The sequence below is a fragment of the Symphalangus syndactylus genome, chromosome 2 (assembly GCF_028878055.3).
Source record: "Symphalangus syndactylus isolate Jambi chromosome 2, NHGRI_mSymSyn1-v2.1_pri, whole genome shotgun sequence".
Lineage (NCBI taxonomy): Eukaryota > Metazoa > Chordata > Mammalia > Primates > Hylobatidae > Symphalangus > Symphalangus syndactylus.
In genome coordinates this window covers 53,050,361-53,074,121 of record NC_072424.2, presented here as the reverse complement: position 1 = coordinate 53,074,121, position 23,761 = coordinate 53,050,361, and the positions used below count along the sequence as shown (strand labels likewise).

Genomic DNA, 23,761 nt, shown 5'->3' with positions numbered 1-23,761 from the left:
ATAAATTATTGAAAAATAATTCTATTTAGGTTTTTTTTTTTTTTGAGATGCAGTCTTACTCTGTCACCCAGGCTGGAATGCAGTGGTGCAATCTCGGCTCACTGCAACCTTCACCTCCTGGGTTCAAGCAATTCTCCTGCCTTAGCCAACTGAGTAGCTGGGATTACAGGCACGTGCCACCATGCCTGACTAATTTTTGTATTTTTAGTAGAAATGGGGTTTACTATGTTGGCCAGGCAGGTCTCAAACTCCTGACCTCAAGTGATCTGCCCACCTCGGCCTCCCAAAGTGCTGGGATTACTGGTGTGAGCCACCACACCCGACCTCTATTTAGTTTTTGTTTATTAAACATCAAAGTATCATATCAAAATTAAGTACGTCTCTGTCTCTCATTTTCTGGATCACTCACTCATTCAACAGATAAAGTGCCCGTTGGGACTGCACTTACGCTTTGTGAGTGATACAAAGATATGTTAAATGCTGTCCTTGCTTTCAAAGAGCTTTCAGTCTTAGTAACAGATGGACTGGTGACTGCATGACTATCATCCTAAGCCGAAAATGAAGAGAAAAAATGTTTTTATTATCTTTTGCTTTGTAAGAAACCACTACAAAACTTAGGGGCTAAAAATAACAATTTGTTATTTCTGAAGGATTTCAGAAAATCTACTCCTCAAAAAAAGCAATAAGAACACAGCCAAGATTTGTCAAAATCAATATATTCAGAACTTTTTAAGGGGCTTTCACAATCTAGTGAGTGATTATTCAAGAAAAACATTGAATCTCAGTAAGACTAGCAGGCTTTATGGCATTTTAACTTGTCCTATTCATATCCCTCTCTCTCCAACACATGGTAGGCTTGAAAACCAGTAGCTTCAGAATCACAGTGAAAACTAGCTGCCTAGCAGCTGCTGGAAAGGGAAGAAAGAGTGTGAAGTTCATTAAAAGCTCCATTTTCAGAGAATTGCCATTATTTTTCCTGCCTGGTAGTTCCCTAAAAACCCCAATTCTTAGTTGGTCTTTATTCAACCTGATCAGAGCTTGTAAGAATAGCCTTTTCCTCTGGACATTAATTGAAAATAATCAGTGGCAATTGTTTAATATTGCAGCTGCCTGAGGCAGCAGTTATAACTGGAATAAACAAGAAGCTGATCAAAAAAATTTTTAAAGAAAAAACTAGGGAAGAAGACATCCATAGAGGGCACTAGAAAGCTCCAACATATTTGTAGGACTCCAGACACATATTTCTATGTTACAGGGCTGTGTGAAAACTCAGGAAAGGCCTGAAAAGGCCTTAAAATCTTATCTCTGGCCAAACTCCAAGCTCTGAACAAGCAGAATATGAAGGCTAGGGTGATTTATAAACTACCAGCCTGAACATTTAAGGTATTTTCCATCACACACATAGGCCTTCAGCAAAGGCTGGGATGCTTTCAGGTCAAAGGTGTTTAACTATTCCATCATTAGTTGACTACTAAGCTAAATGAGCAGAGACTGCAGGAGTCACACACTTTACAGAATTTGTCCAGGAAAGTGACTAAGAAAATAAAAAGCAACAATAAAGACAACAGACAGCACCAACAGCAAACCATTGACAGGTAGAGTCTAATTTCCAATGTTACCATATTATATTATTTTAAATGTCTACTTTTCTTTCTTTTTTTAAATTATACTTTAAGTTCTAGGGTACATGTGCACAATGTGCAGGTTTGTTACATATGTATACATGTGCCATGTTGGTGTGCTGCACCCATTAACTCGTCATTTACATTAGGTACATCTCCTAATGCTATCCCTCCCCCCTCCCCCCACCCCATGACAGGCCCTGGTGTGTGATGTTCTCCTTCCTGTGTCCAAGTGTTTCTCATTGTTCAATTCCCACCTATGAGTGAGAACATGCGGTGTTTGGTTTTTTGTTCTTGTGATAGTTTGCTGAAAATGATGGTTTCCAGCTTCATCCATGTCCCTACAAAGGACATGAACTCATCCTTTTTTATGGCTGCATAGTATTCCATGGTGTATATGTGCCACATTTTCTTAATCCAGTCTATCATTGATGGACACTTGGGTTGGTTCCAAGTCTTTGCTATTGTGAATACTGCCGCAATAAACATATGTGTTCATGTGTCTTTATAGCAGCATGATTTATAATCCTTTGGGTATATACCCAGTAATGGGATGGCTGGGTCAAATGGTATTTCTAGTTCTAGATCCTTGAGGAATCGCCACACTGACTTCCACAATGGTTGAACTAGTTTACAGTCCCACCAACAGTGTAAAAGTGTTCCTATTCCTCCACATCCTCTCCAGCACCTGTTGTTTCCTGACTCTTTAATGATCACCATTCTAACTGGTATGAGATGGTATATCATTGTGGTTTTGATTTCCATTTCTCTGATGACCAGTAATGATGAGCATTTTTTCATGTGTCTGTTGGCTGCATAAATGTCTTCTTTTGAGAAGTGTCTGTTTGTATCCTTTGCCCACTTTTTGATGGGGTTGTTTTTTTCTTGTAAGTTTGTTTGAGTTCTTTGTAGATTCTGGATATTAGCCCTTTGTCAGATGAGTAGACTGCAAAAATTTTCTCCCATTGTGTAGGTTGCCTGTTCACTCTGATGGTAGTTTCTTTTGCTGTGCAGAAGCTCTTTAGTTTAATGAGATCCCATTTGTCAATTTTGGCTTTTGTTGCCATTGCTTTTGGTGTTTTAGACATGAAGTCCTTGCCCCCACCTATGTCCTGAATGGTATTGCCTAGGTTTTCTTCTAGGGTTTTTATGGTTTTAGGTCTAATATTTAAGTCTTTAATCCATCTTGAATTAATTTTTGTATAAGGTGTAAGGAAGGGATCCAGTTTCAGCTTTCTACATATGGCTAGCCAGTTTTCCCAGCACCATTTATTAAATAGGGAATCGTTTCCCCATTTCTTGTTTTTGTCAGGTTTGTCAAAGATCACATGGTTGTAGATGTCTGGTATTATTTCTGAGGGCTCTGTTCTGTTCCATTGGTCTATATCTCTGTTTTGGTACTAGTACTATGCTGTTTTGGTTACTGTAGCCTTGTAGTATAGTTTGAAGTCAGGTAGCATGATGCCTCCAGCATTGTTCTTTTGGCTTAGGATTGACTTGGCAATGCAGGCTCTTTTTTGGTTCCATATGAACTTTAAAGTAGTTTTTTCCAATTCTGTGAAGAAAGTCATTTGTAGCTTGATGGGGATGGCATTGAATCTATAAACTACCTTGGGCAGTATGGCCATTTTCATGATATTGATTCTTCCTATCCATGGGCATGGAATGTTCTTCCATTTGTTTGTATCCTCTTTTATTTCATTGAGCAGTGGTTTGTAGTTTTCCTTGAAGAGGTCCTTCACATCCTTTGTAAGTTGATTCCTAGGTATTTTATTCTCTTTGAAGCAATTGTGAATGGGAGTTCACTCATGATTTGGCTCTCTGTTTGTCTGTTATTGGTGTATAAGAATGCCTGTGATTTTTGCACATTGATTTTGTATCCCAAGACTTTGCTGAAGTTGCTTATCAGCTTAAGGAGATTTTGGGCTGAGACAATGGGGTTTTCTAAATATACAATCATATCATCTGCAAACAGGGACAATTTGACTTCCTCTTTTCCTAATTGAATACCCTTTATTTCTTTCTCCTTCCTGATTGCCCTGGCCAGAACTTCCAACACTATGTTCAATAGGAGTGGTGAGAGAGGGCATCCCTGTCTTGTGCCAGTTTTCAAAGGGAATGCTTCCAGTTTTGCCCATTCAGTATGATATTGGCTGTGGTCTTTTCAATTAACAATTAGAAGATATGCAAAAAACAAGGTATGCAAAACTATGTACAGATAAAAGAGTGGCCAATATAAACTTTTTCTGAGGAAACCTAGACATTGAACTTACTTAACAATAACTTTGTCTGCTATTTTAAATATATTTAAGTAACTAAAGGAAACTGTAATGAACTAAAGAAAAGTATGAGAATTATGTCTTACCAAATAGAGAATATCAATAAGGAGTAATTATTAAGAAGCAGCAAATCAAATTTTTGAATAGAAAAGTATAAAACAGAAATGAAAAATTTACAGGAGGGGCTCAAGAACTGATCTAAGGTAGGAGAAGAAAGAATCCAGAAACTTGAAGATAGTTCAATTAGTCTGCAGATAAGGGGGAAAAAGAATGAAGAAAAATGAACAGTCTCAAGACTGTGTGATACCAGCAAGCATGCATAATAGGAATTCTAGGAGTGGAGAGAGAGTAAAGAAAGACTATTTGAAGAAATAAGAAATGCAAATTCCTCAAATTTGGTAAAAATTATTAATTTATACATTCAGGAAGCTCAACAGACTCCAAGAAGGACAAACTGAAAGAGATCCACGCTTAGTCACATGATAACCAAACTGCCAAAAGTCAAAGAGAGAATTTTTACAGCAGCAAGAGAGAAGTAGTTAACCAAAACAGAAAACAAGAAGTTCTCAATATGAGTATGCTGACTTCTCATCAGAAACCATGGAGACCAGAAGGCAGTGGGATGACATAGTCGACGTTTTCAAGGAAAAAGACTGTAAATCAAGAATTCTGTATTCAGCAAAACTATCCTTCAAAACTGAAGGTGAAATTAAGGATTAAAAAAACCCAGAATTTGAGACTAGCACATCTGCCCTACAAGAAATAGGAAGGAAATTCCTTTAGGCTGAATGAAAGGAAACTAGACAGTAACTCAAATCCAAACAATGACATAAAAAGCACTGGAAAAGTTAATTACATAGATAAATATAAAAGCCAGAATAAATGTACTTTGTTTGTGTTTCTTTTATTTTCTTATAAGATTTAAAATACAGTTGTATAAATACATACATACATAAAGCAATATTAGAAATCTTCATTGATGGGAATATAAAATATAAAGATGTGATTTATTTGTATGACAATAGCACAAAGCAAGAAAAACTAACAGGTATATAGAAGCAAAGTGAAAAATAAGCTAAAATATCCATGTTATATTTAGCATGGTCTTCAGCTGGGACTAGGAAATCAGTATTAGGAACTCATTTGTAAGAATTTAATATGAAAAAGTTTCTTCGGAAAATATTCATTTACTTATTACTAGTGTTCTTTAAAATTCTCTGTACCTCTCTCTACTAACAAAATCAAGTCATACCATTTTATTTCATTGATAAATCTCTACTGTTTGTCAGACTGCAGTGAATTCTGAGATTTTCTTCTGTTCAATATCTTGTTGAATAAGGAAATGTCACAATTTAATACTGTAATCTCTTCACTCATTTTTATACACTCCAACATTTAACAACACTGTACCAGGAGATTTTTTAAAAGGAAAGAGAAAAGTGCATAAGTTACACATTTACTGAGAAAAATATGACTGAGATATTATGTTACACAGAACTTTATACCTAGATTTTCTTTTCTTGCAATCTCCAGTTTCCTCACAGAAGTTCTTTGTTTTCTTCCCACAGAAAGATATTTCCCAAAGGCCTTCCTGAGGAGTACTCAGTAGCTGCCGTGTTTCGAGTACGAAGAAACGCCAAAAAGGAACGGTGGTTTCTGTGGCAGGTTTTAAACCAGCAGAATATTCCACAGGTAAAGTACCATTAGAGTTGTGCTCATTAGTTTTCCTTGTGTGATTAAGCCAGGTGAATTATTTGAACTGTGTGCACAAATTTGCGAGTAGATCTAGTATCCAAATGTTCTATCCTTTAGAGGTATCATCAACAAGAAAATGCAAGTATTCTCGTAGTTAGGATGGTCTTGCTGAGATCCGTAATATGAAAGTATAGTGGATAACATAGTGTTAATTTTTGTTTTTATTTTACTTCTAGGTCCATATTTTGTTTAAAGATGTAAAACTGCCTTCTCTTTACAACTGCTTCATTAACTAATTCTTTCTAACTAACACATTCTTCACCTTCTGTTGTCTCTAATGTTATATATTATTTTTAAAGCAGTTCATTGTTTCATTGGACAACTCTTGGTGAATAAAGAGTGGAGACTTAAATATTTATCCCATCAATAAAAATTGATGGAACACATGCTATATGCTAGGTAGTGACAAGAAAAGAGATCTGAAAAACAGAATTTGTATTATCAGGGAGCATAAGGCATAAGGAGATGACATCTAGGAGAACAACATAATATAGCATAATTATAATACAGTAGGACAGGTGCAGTGGTAGAGTTAAGCTAAGTGTTGGGCGTGGAAAATGGGAGCACAGAAAGGGCAGCTCATCGGAACTGGGGGACGGAGAGAGCAGGAATCTAGGAGAGCATGTAGAAGAGATGGCATTTGGGCTGAAAAGAGGGAATGCTGGCACTCCAGCGAGGGGAGAGGAACCTCAAAATTACTTATTGGCACCATACATTAGTTTTTACTTGTATACATATCTGTTGAAATGTTTTAAATCATCACTGATCTTTTAATCTGTTAATACAATTTTATGATGAGTAGATCAACGAAGAGTATATCCTCTATAAAATGTGTTTTCTCTGTACCTTGCAAAGTATCAATGGTGAAAGAATTGATCTTAGCTTCCCTACTTAGGGAAATGATCATATTCTTAGTCTTCTTAAATTGGTAACCTTAAATTCCTGTGTTACTAATACAGAGCAATAATTTATATATCTTATAAAATTTTATCTATAATGTATATAAATTATGTATATATAAACTTATAAATGGTTCATATAAACATTTAAAATAACTACACACACACACACACACACACACACTCACTCTTAGATGTTCTCTTAGGAAGGAGCATATTACATTCACCAGAATGCTCCATTTCTAAACCATTTTTGTAGTGGTGTTTGCTGTTCTTTTATTTTAACAAACCTGGTGGACACAAGTGTCATCTAAAATATTTTACTAAGTGCCTCAGTTATACTAATATGCATCTTGAGCTTTTCTTTGTATGCTTTAATAATTTTAAACATTGATTTTTAAAACATTTAAAGATACTTTACATTTTTGCAGATTTCTATAGTAGTTGACGGTGGAAAGAAGGTGGTGGAATTTATGTTTCAAGCCACAGAGGGAGATGTGTTGAACTACATTTTTAGAAATCGAGAACTCCGTCCTTTGTTTGATCGTCAGTGGCACAAACTTGGCATTAGTATACAATCCCAGGTCATTTCACTTTATATGGATTGTAATTTAATTGCGAGGAGGCAGACTGATGAAAAGGACACTGTGGATTTCCATGGACGGACAGTTATTGCTACGCGAGCTTCAGATGGCAAGCCTGTGGATGTAAGTTGTGATGTTGGTTGTGAGAGAGAACTAAAATTTCTAAGTAAAAAAAAAAAAATCTTATTAAAAACATCCTCCTTTTATTACTGTGTAATAGATTCCCTTCTCATCAATTTTATTAATTTAATTAATTTGCCATCAGATGTGTGAAGAACAGCTATGTTATTTCCAATTGTATTTTCACATATATTATTTTCACTCCATTTTATATCCATTTTCTCCAGCCTGGGAATTTAAAATAATTAGGTCATGCCTTAAAAAATTAGATTATTAAAAGTAAAAATTGAAAGTATGATACAAAATATAATCTTGGTCTAAGTTCATAGGTTTTAAATAGAAAGGACTGGAAACAGCTGAAGTTTAAATTAAATGGTTCCAGATTATTTGCTATTTTCATTCAAGAACAATAGACTATTCATCCTTACAATAGCAATTACTTTGTATTGCAGACTATTTTTTATAAACTTATAATGGTTTTTCAGGGTTCTATTGTACAGAAAAAGTCACTAAATGTATTAGTAGGTCATTTGAAAGAGAAAAATTGCCTAGTAAAACCCTTTTGGATAAAAAGTTCCTTTAAATATTACATTTGAAGCTAACATGATATAGATTTATTATTGATTTCCCTAGAGAACAAGGTCTGTAATCTTAAAAATGTTGGATATATCTAAATTTGATGGCCGCACGTTTTCTTAGTTTATTATGTATAAACAGTTTATAGTTTATTTCTTGGAGTTTTTGCAAGAATGGGATCCAGTCTTGGACCTCAATCTAAGAAGACTGAGTGTTCTATGTCCTGTGTCTCATTAACTTCTCACCCAAGCATAGAATTGATCCCGGGCTAGGCGCGGTGGCTCATGCCTGTAATCCCAGCACATTGGGAGGCCGAGGTGGGCGGATGATGATGTCAGGAGATCGAGACCATCCTGGCTAACACGGTGAAACCCCATCTCTACTAAAAATACAAAAAATTAGCCAGGTGTGGTGGCATGCGCCTGTAATCCCAGCTACTCGGGAGGCTGAGGCAGGAGGGGACTTCCAATGAGCCAAGATCATGCCACTGCACTCCAGCCTGAGTGACAGAGCAAGACTCTGTCTCAAAAAACAAAAAACAAACAAACAAAAAAAAGAATTGATCCCACAATTTGAGGCTAAAGAATATCACGTGAATCCTTATAAAAAGGATATAGGTAAAAACCGTGGTTTCATAATTTCATGTGGATTCTTGGTTCATTTGAGGATAAACTTGAAGGCGTGTCACAATGATGCAGTATTTTTGGAGATAGTCAATGTTTGAGTTAAACAAACAAAATACATATTTTTATAAAAGATTCTTGGTTCTACTGAAATTTTGAGTGGATTAAGTTTTCATCATCTCCGTACAAGCTCTGTGATTCATAAGATCTGTTATGGTGTGACAATGTGTTTATTTGGGCTGTGTGTTATTGAAAAAAATTATCATGATTTAGTTTTATTTCACGTATCCCACCTGTGTGTTTTTGTGAGAAAGTGACAAAACTGATATGAAGATTTTTTTTTAAGTCAACTCAGCATTTTGACAAGCATCAGTACAGATCTAGCCTTAAGCATTCTCCTTCTAAAGCACTATATCAGTGAAGCATTCTAAAGTAATGAATGAATAAACAAAGCATAAACTATTCTGACTGTCATTTCAATGTCATGGAACTCAATTTGGTTGTAATCCTTTGAAAATTGATCATCTATCTTTAGTTAAGTAAAACAATTCATAAGCACGACCTGGTACAATGGGTGGTACATAATAGGATTTCAATATTTATTGACTATTTTGATAACAGTGATAATAAATAAGTTTAGTTAAGAACAATATTAATTAACTGGAGTTCTCATTCTTCATTCTAAATAATTCATATGTTACTGCGGGTATTTCATTATACTATGTAAGACGGTGTATTTAAATTTTATAAATAAAAATTAACCTTAATAACCTTGCAAAAAGTTACAGAACATAAATCATTACATTTCATTTAGTCTCATGATTTCGCATTTTCTGCAACTCTTAGGCTGCTCATGAATCTGTAAGATGTCTGGAGTTCTTAATGCATTCTATGAACTGAATTGATTTTGTTCATCTGAGGTGAAAAGTAAAAGTTATAGCTCTTTTCCCCCCTTTTTGCTTTTAAAGTTGGAGTAGACATTCACCACTAATCACAAATGCCTGCTTTCTATTATTATACGATTAATTATTATAAGATTAGAGTTGGGTCTTTCTATATAAAGTACTTATTGACCTCAAAATAATGCATTATTTATACAACATTTCAGTGCTTAAAGAATTCAAACAGCCTATTTAAGAATTTATTATATTGCTATTTTATCAATAATCAGTACTATTTACTTTTTTTTAGGTGGTGATTTGATCTTGCATTTAAAGGCATGATTATACTTTCCTTGAACTACAGTTAATTTCATGTCCAAATGCCAAAAAAAGAGAAATCTGCTAAGCAAATAGAAGGAATCAATTATTTTTGTAAAAAGGTTGTTAGCCTTGCTTAGATTATACCAATATAATATAAAATCAATAGGTTTTAGGCAGAATTCATGAAATATAGATAAAAAATTTTTTTCCTTGTTGGTAAGTGAACACCTATTTCAGTGCCTCAAATAGGAGTCTGGAAGTACAAATAAAGCCTTTCTCATCATGTGCTCATATCTTTGATTTTACCTTTTCTCCAATTTTTTTTTATTTTGAAATGGCCTCATTTTGTGGGCATTCTTTATTGTAGTGTAAAACAATAGCTTTTTAAAATTAAGTACTTCTATTTTATTGTTTGAAACAGCTAGCCAATGTTTGCAATTGCTTTCATTACCTGATTTCCTTTATCTATAGATCCGTCTCTATATCCAACTCTATGTCGCTCAAGTAGTCCATAAAACAATGAATCCTACATTTAATAAAAACATTAAAATATCCACCAGTAATTTATTTATATTAGCTTCCTTTTTCTTTCGATTAAATTACTGTAGTTCTTAATTGCCTGAATGTGATTCCAAAAAACTAAAGATGTTTCTTATTACTAATTTTTTAATAGATTGAACTTCACCAACTTCAAATCTACTGCAGTGCAAACCTCATAGCTCAAGAAACATGTTGTGAAATATCAGATAGTAAGGTAAGTTAATTTTCTTTGCATATGAAGAATGAAGAACACCAATTATCTTTTAGTGGCATAGTTTGTAGAGTCCAAATGTAGGGTAGCACTGAGTGTGTTCTGTTGAAACCAGGTGGGTAATTTATTCCAAGTAAGAAAGCCTTCATAGTGCTTTCTCATGGTTACTTTCAACAGTTTTAATCCCAGCATTTCACCCTTAATTTTGGGAGTAATATATCCTCACTTTGAACTCAATATAACTTAAAGTTTTGCCTTTCTTCCTAAACTATGTTCTGACAGCAGCATCATTTCCAGTTACAGAAGCTTTAAATCTATGATCATACTTTATTCTCACTCATTTTCCTTTTCCACCCTGTCACCCATCCTGGCTAGCTTTCCTTTGACATAGACTTTTCATCCTCATCTTCCATTTTCCTGTTACTGCCAAAGTGTACATTTACCTCGTGTCTGGAATATCAATCATTATTGGATCAACTGCCTTCCCTATGTCCTGCCCCTTTACTTTGCAGCATAACCAGAATAAATCTGAGTCACTGCTTTGTATATTCATTCACTCTCTTCCAGCAAACACTTTATTCAGAAACACTGATCTTCTAAACACTGTGCTAAGGAACAGGGCTAACAAACATGGTTAAGGCACATTCCCTGCCCTCTCTTCATGTCTTTCTCTTAAGTGACTCCTGTTGGAAGTGAAATATAAATGCAGTTCCTCAGCCTCTCATTCTAAATATTCCCAACCTCACCATACAACTGTTACTTTCTTATACCAATCTTTCATTACAAGAGAAATACTAAATTCAATACTTTCTGTATCTCTCAGTGTAATGGCCGTGTGTGCTATCTTACATTACTAGGTATAATTATATTTGTTTTTAAATTGATTTAAGTACAATTCAGACTCAGTGAGGGAAATTTTACCTTGATAAACTTTTTTATTCCTAATGCTTCATTTGGAGAAAGTAGACAATCATTGTTTGATTTATTGACTTACCAACTACTAAAAAAGATAAATGGGACAGAAAGATATTCAAAGGGGACTAGTTCTAAAAAAAAGTACAGAAAGAACATATGAAAAGTGAAAATAAAAGGTGAAAATGTCTTTTCTTTGGATCTTAGATTTCATAAATGTTCTATACTTGCCATAGAAAATTATATGAAAATTTTATCAACAATTTATGATTCAAAAATATTTTTAATTTTTGTAGCTCACTTTGGGTAGTGAAATAAGAATGTGACCAAGTGACTTCAAGCATAGCCAAGTCTTTCAAATATTATATGTTTTGCTTTTGTAACTTGGCTTTATAAAGCATATCTTCAATCCACTTCGTGTATCTCATTCCAAGTAAAATGCAAGCCAGCCAAATATCTTTCTATAAATATCTGAAAAGATAATTTAGAATGCCAATCTACAGACTTGGAATACCTAGACTTCCTGGAGCTACACATTTAAATCTTAAAGATGTTAATTCCCCCAAAATTTTGTCTTTAATTATGCTTTTTTGATGTCAGAGTTTTTAATAACTTTCTTTGATTGTAAAGTAATATAATGATATTTTGATATATCTGAATATTATATAATTTGCCAGTAATCACTGCCCTTTATCATTATATTAATGTAATAGAAACTTTCCACCTGATTTATGAGGAAATTGTTTAAGAAGTATAGGAGATAAATTGGGTGGAATGGTTGGTAATTCAAAGCAGTGACATGATCTCACACATTATGAACAAAAGATTTTTAAATCATATTTTGAAAAGATTATTTGGGAGTTAGTTTTAAAGAATAGAACACAAGGTAGGAATTTATCTCTGACTATGGAAAAAATAAGGAAAGACTATTTTTGCTGACAATTATTTGGAGGGGATATCACCATTCATTTAATGACTAACAAAAAATAGAAACATACTACATTTTATGAATAGGAATGTACAGTTGGAAGGATAAGTAATTATATAAAAGCCATTTAAATGCATCTTCTCTACTTCTGATACGAATTGTATTTATTTTCTTTTTTGTTGCAAAATGTTTTGAACTCAGAAATTTTTAATGTAGTTGCTTAAATATCTAATTTTGTCCTGGAATTTCAAATCACACATGTTTTCTGGTTGTCAATATTTTATAAAGCATTTCAAAGGCAACATTTTTTAAAGATCACCTATAAACATGCTTCTTTGTTTCTAATAGATTTTCAGTTTCTAAAGTAGTTGTTTCATGACTCTAGATATAAAAAGAATGAAGAACAAATATTAAGAGAAGGATGAAATCAGTAACATTTGTTGAAAATAAATGAGAAATGTGGTTAAATTTTTAAGGGCTAATACTGAATACATGTCAAATCAAAACCAGAGGTTTTACGAGGAGAAGAGTCCTTACTTGTATGTTTGGTGTTGCCTTTAGGCACTTTTTGTGGAGCGTGGACAGGTTTATGGTGAAGCCTGAGACATACTTTTAAAGTTATTTAAATCCTCAACTTAATATAGTGACTCAGTTATCCAGAGCAGAATTGTGAATTCTAAATGGGTCTTGGTTATCTGACTGGGAAGCCATGAAGTAAGAACTGGCTGAAAAATCATATCAAATCAAATGAGATGAATGAACTGTTTTGGTAATAACCTTGTTCCATTCAAATATACAATAGTTTTTAGACTTTCAAATTTGGAAACTTGTTAGGATAAATGATTGTGAAATCTGGAGAGAGTAGATTTGAAAGAACTAGTGGTGGATACAGTAAACTAGTTGCTGTATTTCTGGGTGTTGGTTTTGTTACAGTTTTTATTGTAATTATCAAAGAATTCAACTACTACCAAATTTTTTTTTTATTTCTTATTTCCAACTTTTAAGTTCAGGGGTACATTTGCAGGATGTGCAGGTTTGTTACATAGATAAACATGTGCCATGATGGTTTCCTGCACAGATCATCAAAATGAATTTTTGTTACAAAAGTTATCTATGTTTACTGGAAAATATAGCTAAATCCATAAAAGAAAATAAATATCAATCACAATTGCAACCACAGTAGATAACCACAGATAATATTTTAGTTTTGTATCCTGAAAATACTTGACCGTGCATTTATAATTTGTGGTATACAAAGTAATGTATTAACTCTCTCGTAGTGCTTTCTCTTCATGAAATTGCAAATTCAGAGTGGAAAACTATGGTGAGGAGTCTGGTACATGATGTTGAGAAAAAACAATGTGTTTATCCTCCTCAGATTCTCCATTTGGGTTAATTTTTTTTTTTAAATGTTCATTGCTTTGTAACCAAATTGCACTTCACGTTGTCCAGCATGCTCTGAACCCACTGGATAAGTATAAAATGCACTACTTGTCTGTTGTAGTGGAGACCTTTTTAATATCTTAAAAGAACGGTAGACTAGAACAAAGTATACTTTGATTTAATAAATGTTGTCTAAGAGTGTAAAAAGAATTTATTTTCTACTTTATATGCTTTAATAATCATCTTGTTGAAGGAAACCATATTTTATAGGTTCAAATTACATGTTTCAACTTTAATTTTTGTTCCCAAAAGATGTATTCACATATTGTTTGTACAAATTATTTTATTGCAACAATACAATTATTATAAATGTATGAAATTTCTGTACTTATCAAAAAGTTACCTAATGTAACTTTGTAATTCCTTACCAAGACCATTATTTTAAATATTTTTCTTGCATGTTGTCAGTATAAGAAAACACATGGGCTCAGGCGGAAAGTGCAAAAGTGTGATAAACATTCTCACACCGGTGTCAACTTTTGGTTAGTAAGAAGCAATTCTTGCAGGCAACCTCAGCAATCCCTAGTTTAGTGGGAGCCAGTGTTTGGAACATCAGAATGTTTGGAATTGACCCCATTTCCTAAAGCCTCTTTTTGGATTTTAGTGCCCAGAGCAGGATGGCTTTGGAAATATTGCATCGTCATCGGTAACTGCTCATGCCAGTAAAATGTCTTCATATCTGCCAGCAAAGCAGGAACTTAAAGACCAGTGCCAGTGCATTCCAAACAAGGTATGCTAGTTTTTATCGGTGCACACTGAAAGCCACTCCAGACTATGAGCCCAGCTCCTTGAATGTGGCCTCTGTTCACAGAATGTGTCTTGCCCTTCAGTGTTTGTTGAAGTAAATATCTCAGTCACTGGGGTGGGTTAAGAAAAAGGCGTTGAAGATAGGACTTCCTGGATTGTTACCTGGATAGTTTCAAGCCCATCTGAACTTCCTTCCAGGGCGTGAACTAGAATGAATAGAAAAGTGAAGGGAGGAACTACCTGTACAATAGGCAAGTACTGAGTACTTAGCATGTGCCAGGAATAGGCTGAAGTTCTGGGAATTCACAGTTGAAGAAAACACAGTGCCTGCTCTTCAAAAACATACACAAAAATACTCTACATTGTATTTCTTTTTCTGTGTAGACTGTATTTTTCCAGCATCCATAAATTTTCAACTGGCTGTCTCCATCCACCATAAGTTATTAGGGGAATATACAGAGTGGCTCCGTTATTACTCAAATAATTTGTTTCATCTGCACCAATATGATCCCGTGGTCAAGAAGGCTGTGCCATGGACCTTTGTGAACTTCCTTTATGGATGTTAATGGCAGTCATAAAGCCCGTGCTAAAAGGATGAGTGGTGTCTTGGTGGCTTTTTCCAGTGCTCATACCTGAGGAAAGGAGAACTTGCCCCAGTTTCTAGGGCAGAGTGTGCCCTAGCACTGTGACTTAAGACTTACTCATCCACCTTGACTTACTCATCCACCACCACTTCAACTCCTGGCTGAGCCAGATGGGGATGGGGTGAAAGTTTAAGGGAAACTTTCATTTTTTCTAGTGGCCAATATTACATAGTAAGCTCTACGAGAAAGGCAAGCTTCGGGGGGCCATAGAGAAACAGCTTGTGTTCCAGCTCATGGAAGGTCTGGAGGAGATGATGCTAAATGGTGTTTGGAAGAGTGAGGAACAGTGAATGGAATTCCATTGGCATGCCCTTTTTCCCTTGTTCACATGGCTCACTATTCCTCACTCTAAGCATCAGCTCAGAGGAGAACAAAGCGTTATCTTGCTATTGCCAGCTTCACATTTATAAACCATTTGGCTTTAGATCAATGTGACAGAATGTTTGCTAACACAGATATGCATTTTTGCTCAGGGAGAAGCAGGATTACCAGGAGCTCCGGGTTCACCTGGGCAGAAAGGGGATAAAGGAGAGCCGGTAAGAAAAAAGCAAATACTGATGGAGAAAATGGGGTTTTGTTAAAAAATGACTTAAAAATGTGTTCATCTCATTTTTCTTTATTCTGTACAAATATATGTTTCTATAAAAGGCTATCAAAGACTATATTAAAATGCTGATTACTGAAATAAGAAAGACTATCAGCATTCTAGTCAGCTTTTGAATTCATATTGGTAGGCTGGTGTGAACTTTGGAAAGATCTGGAACTGCAAGTCTTTGTACCTATAAGCTCTAGCAAAACTGTGAAGCAGGAAAGTCTATTTTCTAGCTGTGCCCTAGCCTTCTTTAGCATTCCCTTCCCCAAATCCCTGTTGAATTCTTGCTTCTCTTGCCTTTTGATACATCCCCACCAGAGATTTTTCTGTAGCTCCCTACCTTTTTTTTTTTAAAACAGCCAACTTTTTTTGAATACTTTCTGTGTATGAGGTATGCTGCTTGGTGTTGTAGAGCACGTAGAGACAAATAGGATATATTCCCTGTTCTCAATAATTTTACGTCTAGAAAGAGATTGTGGAAAATTACAAGGCCATATGTGTTAGGTGCTGTAGGAGAGTTGCAAGTGTCCTGGAGAAATGATCTGGGGAGCTAGGAAGGATTTAATGGAGGAATGGCCAGTGGACTGGACCTCTAAGTGTGTAATTCTAGGCTGTATCCCATGCTTAGAGATTTGTCTTTCCTTTCTCCCACCACTCAAAACTTAACTGTAATGTTTCTCACTCTTTTGAGTACATCTTTTGTCAGCTAATCAGGTAAATGAATGTGCACTGTTAGAAGTTGATTCTGTTTTTGTTATCTCTCCAAGGTAAAATAGATTTTAATTCCTTTAATGCCTTAACTTGGGAAGTCCATGATTCTAAATTATTTGTATAATCTATTGCCCCCCCACCCCCGCCCTTAAAAAGACAGGAGACGAAGTCTGAGAAATGACTGATCCCTCAAAGCTTCAACAAAGCTAGTCGTTTGATTCCTGAAGGAATGTATTCCCAGGTACCTTGCATGGGAACTTCTGACAACTCAGCAGGTGTTTGAAAAAGATTTTTGAGGACGGACAGGCCATTTATTATTGTTCTTTAAAATGCACTGCTTGGGGTACCTTTACTTTCAATATCATTTTATGAAAATTCAAAATAATTGAACAATATCTGATTCTAAAGACCACTTCAATCAAACTAAACTTACAAATCTTTATACCAATAGCAAGTATTTGTTTCATGGTTACATGTACCAGACACCGAGAAGAGTGTTTTAGTTATGTTATTGTACTTGATCCTTACACTCACTCTTCATGGTAGCATTTTACAGATGGAAAAACTGAAGCTTAGGGAGGTTAAATTATTGCCCAGTGCCACATAGCTTGTGGCCAAACTGGGAGCTGAACCCAGTATGTCTGTTGACTACTCGTAACCAGTATCCATTTTTAAGGCTGCCACTATATTCTAAAAGCAATTCAGTATTATGTATCTGTGTTCTTTGATCAGGTACTTCCACTTGCGACATTTTACTCTTAAAACATCATTTAAAGATGCCAGACTAATATCTCGATCCTCATTTTACAGCTGAGAGCCACACATAGGTAAAATGACGTGCCCAAGGTAACACAATTAAGAGGACTCAGAAAGTGGAAAGATCTCTGAGTTAATCCCAACTCTTCTCTGGTTAGAGGGTGAATTTGGCCAAGCCACTCAGACTCTCCATACATAAGTTTTCTTATCTGCAACGGAAGGTGTTCTCACTTATCTGTTCTGCTTATACTATAAAGTGACACAAAAATGCCTTGAAAAAAATGCATGTGGCTTAATTGTTGGTGACTGTGATTTATACACATTCACATACACATTTCTTAACTTGTCTTTTCACTTCTTTGATTTATCAATTCCATCATATTTAAGATTGCTGGCACAGGAAGAAATTTCATGTGTTGCTTTTAGGAAAAATACCCTGCCCACTGAAAAAAAAAATCTATGTCATAAGTACAGTCCTATTTGAATAATTATTTTAAAAATCATTAAATCGACTTTAAATTCTTTTTTAAAGATTAAGTGCTTAGTCACTGTTGTTAGAGCCTATACCTCTTAAGGATGAATTTTCCCCTCGATTTCCTTTAATCATAAATAGACATCTCTCACTTTAACATTTAAATATTTATTTTTCTTTATTCATTCATCCATCAACACCTATTTATTGAGCTCCTGCTGTTATAATAAAAAATGTGCCAGATGTTGGAGCCTTAGCAGTAATAATAAAATACAGGGCCTGCTCTCACCGAGTTTACAATCTTGTGACAGTTTGTTCACAGAACATTCTCTCCTTCTATAGAAGCTAAAACCAGTAGAAAAGAACTAGGAAAAATTAATAAAAATGGATAAATATTAGCCAATTTATTGTATGTCAAATCTATAAAACACACAAAAATGTATCTTAGAGTTACAATGCATTGTATGACTTCTCATCTGCAGTATGTTTTAAGAATATTAACATTTGTTTTAAATTCCATGATAATTCATAATGGCAAAAGATTTTAGTGGCAATGTAAAAACAGCTGGAATAAAAGAAATTTATAATCTACACAACAAATAACTAATCTGTGTATTTCCCTTATCTTTTTGATACATGCACCCACATTTGATTAAACCAACATATACTCTGCCTTGTAAAAATTACATTAGATGACCATGACCATGAATGCATTCAAACTTCCTGGCACTTGAAATCAACATGGATGTATTGTTTCATTTTAAGGAATGGAGGATGAGTTTATTTCTACTCCTATTGCACTATGTGATCTTGCAACTTTAATGTGCAATAAATAAAGAAGGCCTTCCTTCATTTTTGATTCTGGCATGTAATTGTCATTATTAGAGCAGGTGCACAAAATAATGCCTACATAACTTGAAGATCGAAAGTCATTTTGTTCTAAGGCATATTCAGTAGTAAATTTTGTGAAATGATCAGAAGTGCAGTGTTACTAAGGGAATCAGATGTTGTTCTAAAGGTTTTCTTTTTGATCTGTAAGCCCAAGAAAGAATATTTAGAGGAGGTAGAACAGTATGTTGGAAAGAGTACCACTTTGGAGCCTGAACCACTTAGGATTGAATCCTCTCCACCTCTTACTTGCTTTGAAAATTATCCTTAATAATACCTAGCCAGTGGTTGATTGTGAAGAAGGAATACAATACAATATATATACAGCACTTAGAAACTGGCATATTATAGGTACTCCACAAATATATGTTTCCCCTGCTTTCTTATCCACCATACAATTGTCCATATATTGAAGGAGAGGTGGAGATAACTATTTTAGGTTGAGTTTAATTTCATTTGTGGCTTGATGAAGAACAAAGGAATCTTCATTTGTGAGATACTGCCTTAGAATTTTCAATTTATTAGACGTAAAAATACGTCTAATATTGAGTTGATTTATCACATGCTACTTGTGGTAAATAGTAATAATTGATCAATAGTTAATTTCTTCAAAAGATTACTCAATTACTTGAATATTTCACTCAACTCTGTATCTTTTATTTCCAATATTATCTGACCTTCTCTGGATACAATGTGCTAGTTGCTTTTTTTTTTTTTTTCTTTTTGAGACAGAGTCTTGCTCTGTCACCCAGGCTGGAGTGCAGTGGCGCAATCTCTGTTCCCTGCAACATCCGCCTCCTGGGTTCAAGCGATTCTCCTGCCTCAGCCTCCTGAGTAGTTGGAATTACAGGCACCTGCCACTATGCCTGGCTAATTTTTGTATTTTTTGGTAGAGATGGGATTTCACCATGTTGATCAGGCTGGTCTCGAACTCCTGACCTCAGGTGACCCACCCACCTTGGCCTCCCAAAGTGCTGGGATTACAGGTGTGAGCCACTGCTCCCAGCCCAATGTGCTAGTTTTTAAAATATATTCCTTGCATTGTTTTACTTAGATAATGTCGATTAGAAGCCATTCAGACACAATTATAATTTACTTTTTCTCATTAACTGTATAATATTAGTCTTTTGGTGCATTTTACTTTTGGCCCAATGTAATAAAGTGAGAAAAGATTTGAGAATACAACTTCCACATCTCTTTCAAATTATATATCACTACATTACAGTATTTCTAAAGGTGTTAAGATTTTTATTAATATGTTAATTGACACGTAACAATCATACATATTTATGGAGTACGGTGTGATATTTTAATTCATTTATACAATCTGTACTAATCAAATTGGGATAATTAGCATGTCCATCACCTCAAATGTTCGTTATTTCTTTGTATTGGGAAAATTCAAGATTTTCTCTTTTAGCTATTTGAAAATATACAATAAATTATTGTGAACCACAGACACCCTGCAGTGCTATTGAACAGCAGAGCTTATTTATTCTTTATAGCTGTAATTTTGTATCTGTTAACCAACTTCTCCCTATCCCCACTCCCACACTTCCCAGCCCCAGTAACCATTATTCTACTCTCTACTTCTATGAGATTAACTTTTTAAAATTCTACATAGAATGGAGAACATGCAGTATTTATCCTTCTGTGCCTGGCTTATTTCACTTACGACAATGTCATTCTGACTTGTCCATGTTGCTGCAAATGATGGGATTTTACTCTTTTTTATGGCTTAATGTCATCCCATTGTGTGTATGTGTGTGTGTTTGTGTGTGTATAAAACATTTTCTTTATCCATTTATTAATTGATGGACACCCATTTTTTTTTTATGATACACTTTTTTTTTTTTATTATACTTTAGGGTTTTAGGGTACATGTGCACAATGTGCAGGTTTGTTACATATGTATCCATGTGCCATGTTGATTTCCTGCACCCATTAACTCGTCATTTAGCATTAGGTGTATCTCCTAATGCTGTCCCTCCCCCCTCCCCCCTCCCCCCACCCCACAACAGTCCCGGAGTGTGATGTTCCCCTTCCTGGATGGACACCCATTTTGATTCCATATATTAGCGATTGTGAGTAGTGCTGTAATAAACACAGGCTTTCGGTTATCTTTTCACCATACTTACTTCCCTTCCTTTGGATACATATCCCCAGTGGGATTTCTGGATCACATGGTAGTTCCATTTTTAGTTTTTTGAGGAATCTCCATACTGTTCTCCATAATAGCTATACTAATTTACATTCCCACTAAAAGGGTGCAAGAGTTCCCCTTTCTCCACAACTTTGGTAGCATTTTTTTTTTTTTTTTTGGTCATTTAGATAATAGCCATTCTAACTAGGGTAAGATGATCTCATTTTGATTCCAATTTGCTGCTCCCTCATGATTAATGTTGAGCATTTTTTGATGTATTTCTTGGCCATTTGTATGTCTTCTTTTGAGAAGTGTCTATTCAGATCATTCACCCATTTTAAAATCAGATTATTGGGGTTTTTGTTTGTTTGTTTGTTGATGTTGAGTTGCTTGAACTCCTTGTATATTGGGGATATTAATCCCTTGTCAGATGAATACCTTGCAAACATTTACTCCCATTCTGCAGGTTGTCTCTTCATTCTCTTGATGGTTTCCTTTGCTGTACAGAAGCTTTTTAGTGCAATATAGTCCCATTTGTCTATTTTTGCTTTGGTTGCCTGTGCTCTTGAGGTTGTAGCCACAAAATCTTTGCCTAGACGAATGTACCAAAGCATTTTCCCTACATTTTCCCCCAGAAGATTCATAGTTTTGGGCTCTACATTTAAGTTTTCAATCCATTTTGGGTTGATTTTTGCATATGGTGAGAGATAAGGATCTAGTTTATTCTTCTGAATATAGTTTTTCCAACACTGTTTGTCAAAGAGACTGTCCTTTCCTCAATGCACGTTCCTGGCACCTCTGTCGAAAATCAGTTGGCTGTAAATACATGGATTTATTTATGGGTTCTCTTTTGTGTTCCATTGGTCTATATGACTGTTGATGACAATCTAAGGTGTTATGCTTTGAGCATCCTTACTTTAATGCAGCAAATTCATAGAGAAAAATTTTATTCTTATTTATACACATACCCCATTATGAGTTAGACAATTATTCTGAATAATCATGTAAGCAAATCCTGTCCCACCTGAGCCAAAACCTACTAATGACTTCTTGTCTGTCTTAAGATAAACCCTAAAGCTCTAACCATGGGCTGTGAGGCTTCACATAATGTGTAGAGCTCTCCCCTACCTGACTCCTCACTCCCAAATTGTCTCGTACCCTCTTCCCTTGTTCACTTTTGCTCCAAGTCCTTTGTTCCAGTTATGTATGCCTGAAGTGTCCTTGTACATATCCACGTGGCTCTCTTCTTCACATCATTTAGGCCCTTGCTCAAAAATAACTTTAAAATAAAAAGACCTTCTGGTGTCTCTATATAAAAAGCATCCTTACTCCCACCTCCATCCTCTTACTTTGCTTAGCACTTTTACTGCCACCTGACACACTATCATCATGCATCTATTTCTTTCTTTGTTGGAAAATGAGTTCTGTGAGCCTATACATAGAACAACACATAAATAATAGGAGCTAAAAATATGCTGAATGCATGAATGAACACTGTACCTCAAGGAAAGTTTAAATAATCAACTCAGCTATTTCTAGAAACTGTAAGTTCTCCTTCCTAATTGCCCAGGAGACTCTGCTGAGCAAAAGTCAATTTGCAAGGAAAGAGTTAAATAATATTATATTGTTAACTATTGTTCTACTACATTTTTTTCTTTTAAAAAACAAAAATTCTTTTCACATTGATTTAATCAGGTTTAGCTTAGTATTGCCAAGGTAATGAAGCATCAAAAATATTTTGCAAAAAGCCAGAAGTTTTGGCAAAACTTAATATATATTTTTATTTGCCTATTTTCTTATCCACTATGATGGTTTATTAATATGATTTACTACTTTTTCTTTTTTTATAAAGGTGATGATCACCTCTCATGGAATAATGCAGTTTTAAGTACTACTGCTTGTATTTAATTATCTAGATGTGATCAATATTCTATATCAGGAAACCTAATCAGGAGATTTTAACCATGCTCTTTAACATTAAACTCTCTATAACATTATTTGAAGTAATAATCAATACTTTTCTTTCATTTAGACTCAATTGTAATAATTTTCTGAATCTTTTAATTCCCTTTTGTTAGCAAATGTAGTTAGCAACCTAATTCCTTAGCAACTGCATTACTTTCTCAGTTCTTTAAGACCCTTGTTAGTACCCTCACCCATTTCAGAGCTGAAATTCTCTCAGAATTTTATAAAATATTAGCTCGATTTTAATGTTCCTGAACCTAAGGGGAAGTGTTATCTGAGCTCCATTTTGGGAATAATTTTCCAGTTTATTTTTGTATTATTATCTTCCACGTCTCCAGTTAATTTGCCAAAATGTGTTGACTTTATGAAATGATTGCTCTGCTGATATGCTTTGACAGAAAATCAAAACTGTTTAAAATGAATAAGTTAGCTTATTTGACTTCTTAGTCAGAAACTGGTATTGATTTCTTTCAACTTCTCCTGCCCTCCAATCCCACTATAGAGGTTTCCATTATGAGTAGTCTAATATGCTAACCCAGAGATGATGAGTAAGTTTCCCCTCATTTTCTTTCCAATCTGACATTACTCATATGCCCATTCTGTAGCCATGCCACAACAATAAAAATTAATTAAACCAAAATATGTTCATGGTTTTTAAAAATAAGGATACCGTCTCTTAGTAATAACCTCACAGAAGTAGGATTTAATATTATTATTTTGACTTAGTATGTCAATATAAGAAATAATAATGTTTCTTTATCCTTTCTAATCCCATATTGAATATATTGAAGTAATTGACAAGTCCTTTTTTTGGATCAGTTTTACCCAATTTGATATAATCTCATGTAATCTACAGGAATTCACTTGAAGGTGAAATTTACTTGTGGGTCTTCATCTGAAATTAACAAATAGTATCATTATAATAATGGTATTACATATTCACAAAATTACAATATATTTCTTAATTTCTACCAAGTGTTAGTGACAGAGAAACTCATTCAAAAAGTATATATTACTTTCCACTGTTTCAAGGATAAATTTATTAGACTGAATTTGTGATAGTGCTTTTAAGGAAGCCATAGATGATCCATAGACTTCCTTGCACCTGTTTTTCCATCCCTGCTTGGCAGTCAGGTGGAAGAGCAAGGA

The 23,761-nt window shown here is 34.7% G+C and overlaps 1 protein-coding gene across 4 annotated transcripts in view; it reads left to right on the top strand.

Moving 5' to 3' along the window:
• The window catches only part of COL19A1 (collagen type XIX alpha 1 chain), a 338,738-nt gene that overhangs the window by 56,222 nt on the left and 258,755 nt on the right, over positions 1-23,761 (top strand). For all 4 annotated transcript variants that reach the window (XM_063618674.1, XM_055257198.2, XM_063618677.1 and 1 more), the window contains exons 5-9: positions 5,470-5,593; positions 6,987-7,262; positions 10,334-10,414; positions 14,299-14,424; positions 15,559-15,621. In XM_063618674.1, coding sequence (XP_063474744.1) covers positions 5,470-5,593; positions 6,987-7,262; positions 10,334-10,414; positions 14,299-14,424; positions 15,559-15,621 — 670 coding nt within the window. The remainder of the gene's footprint in view (positions 1-5,469; positions 5,594-6,986; positions 7,263-10,333; positions 10,415-14,298; positions 14,425-15,558; positions 15,622-23,761) is intronic.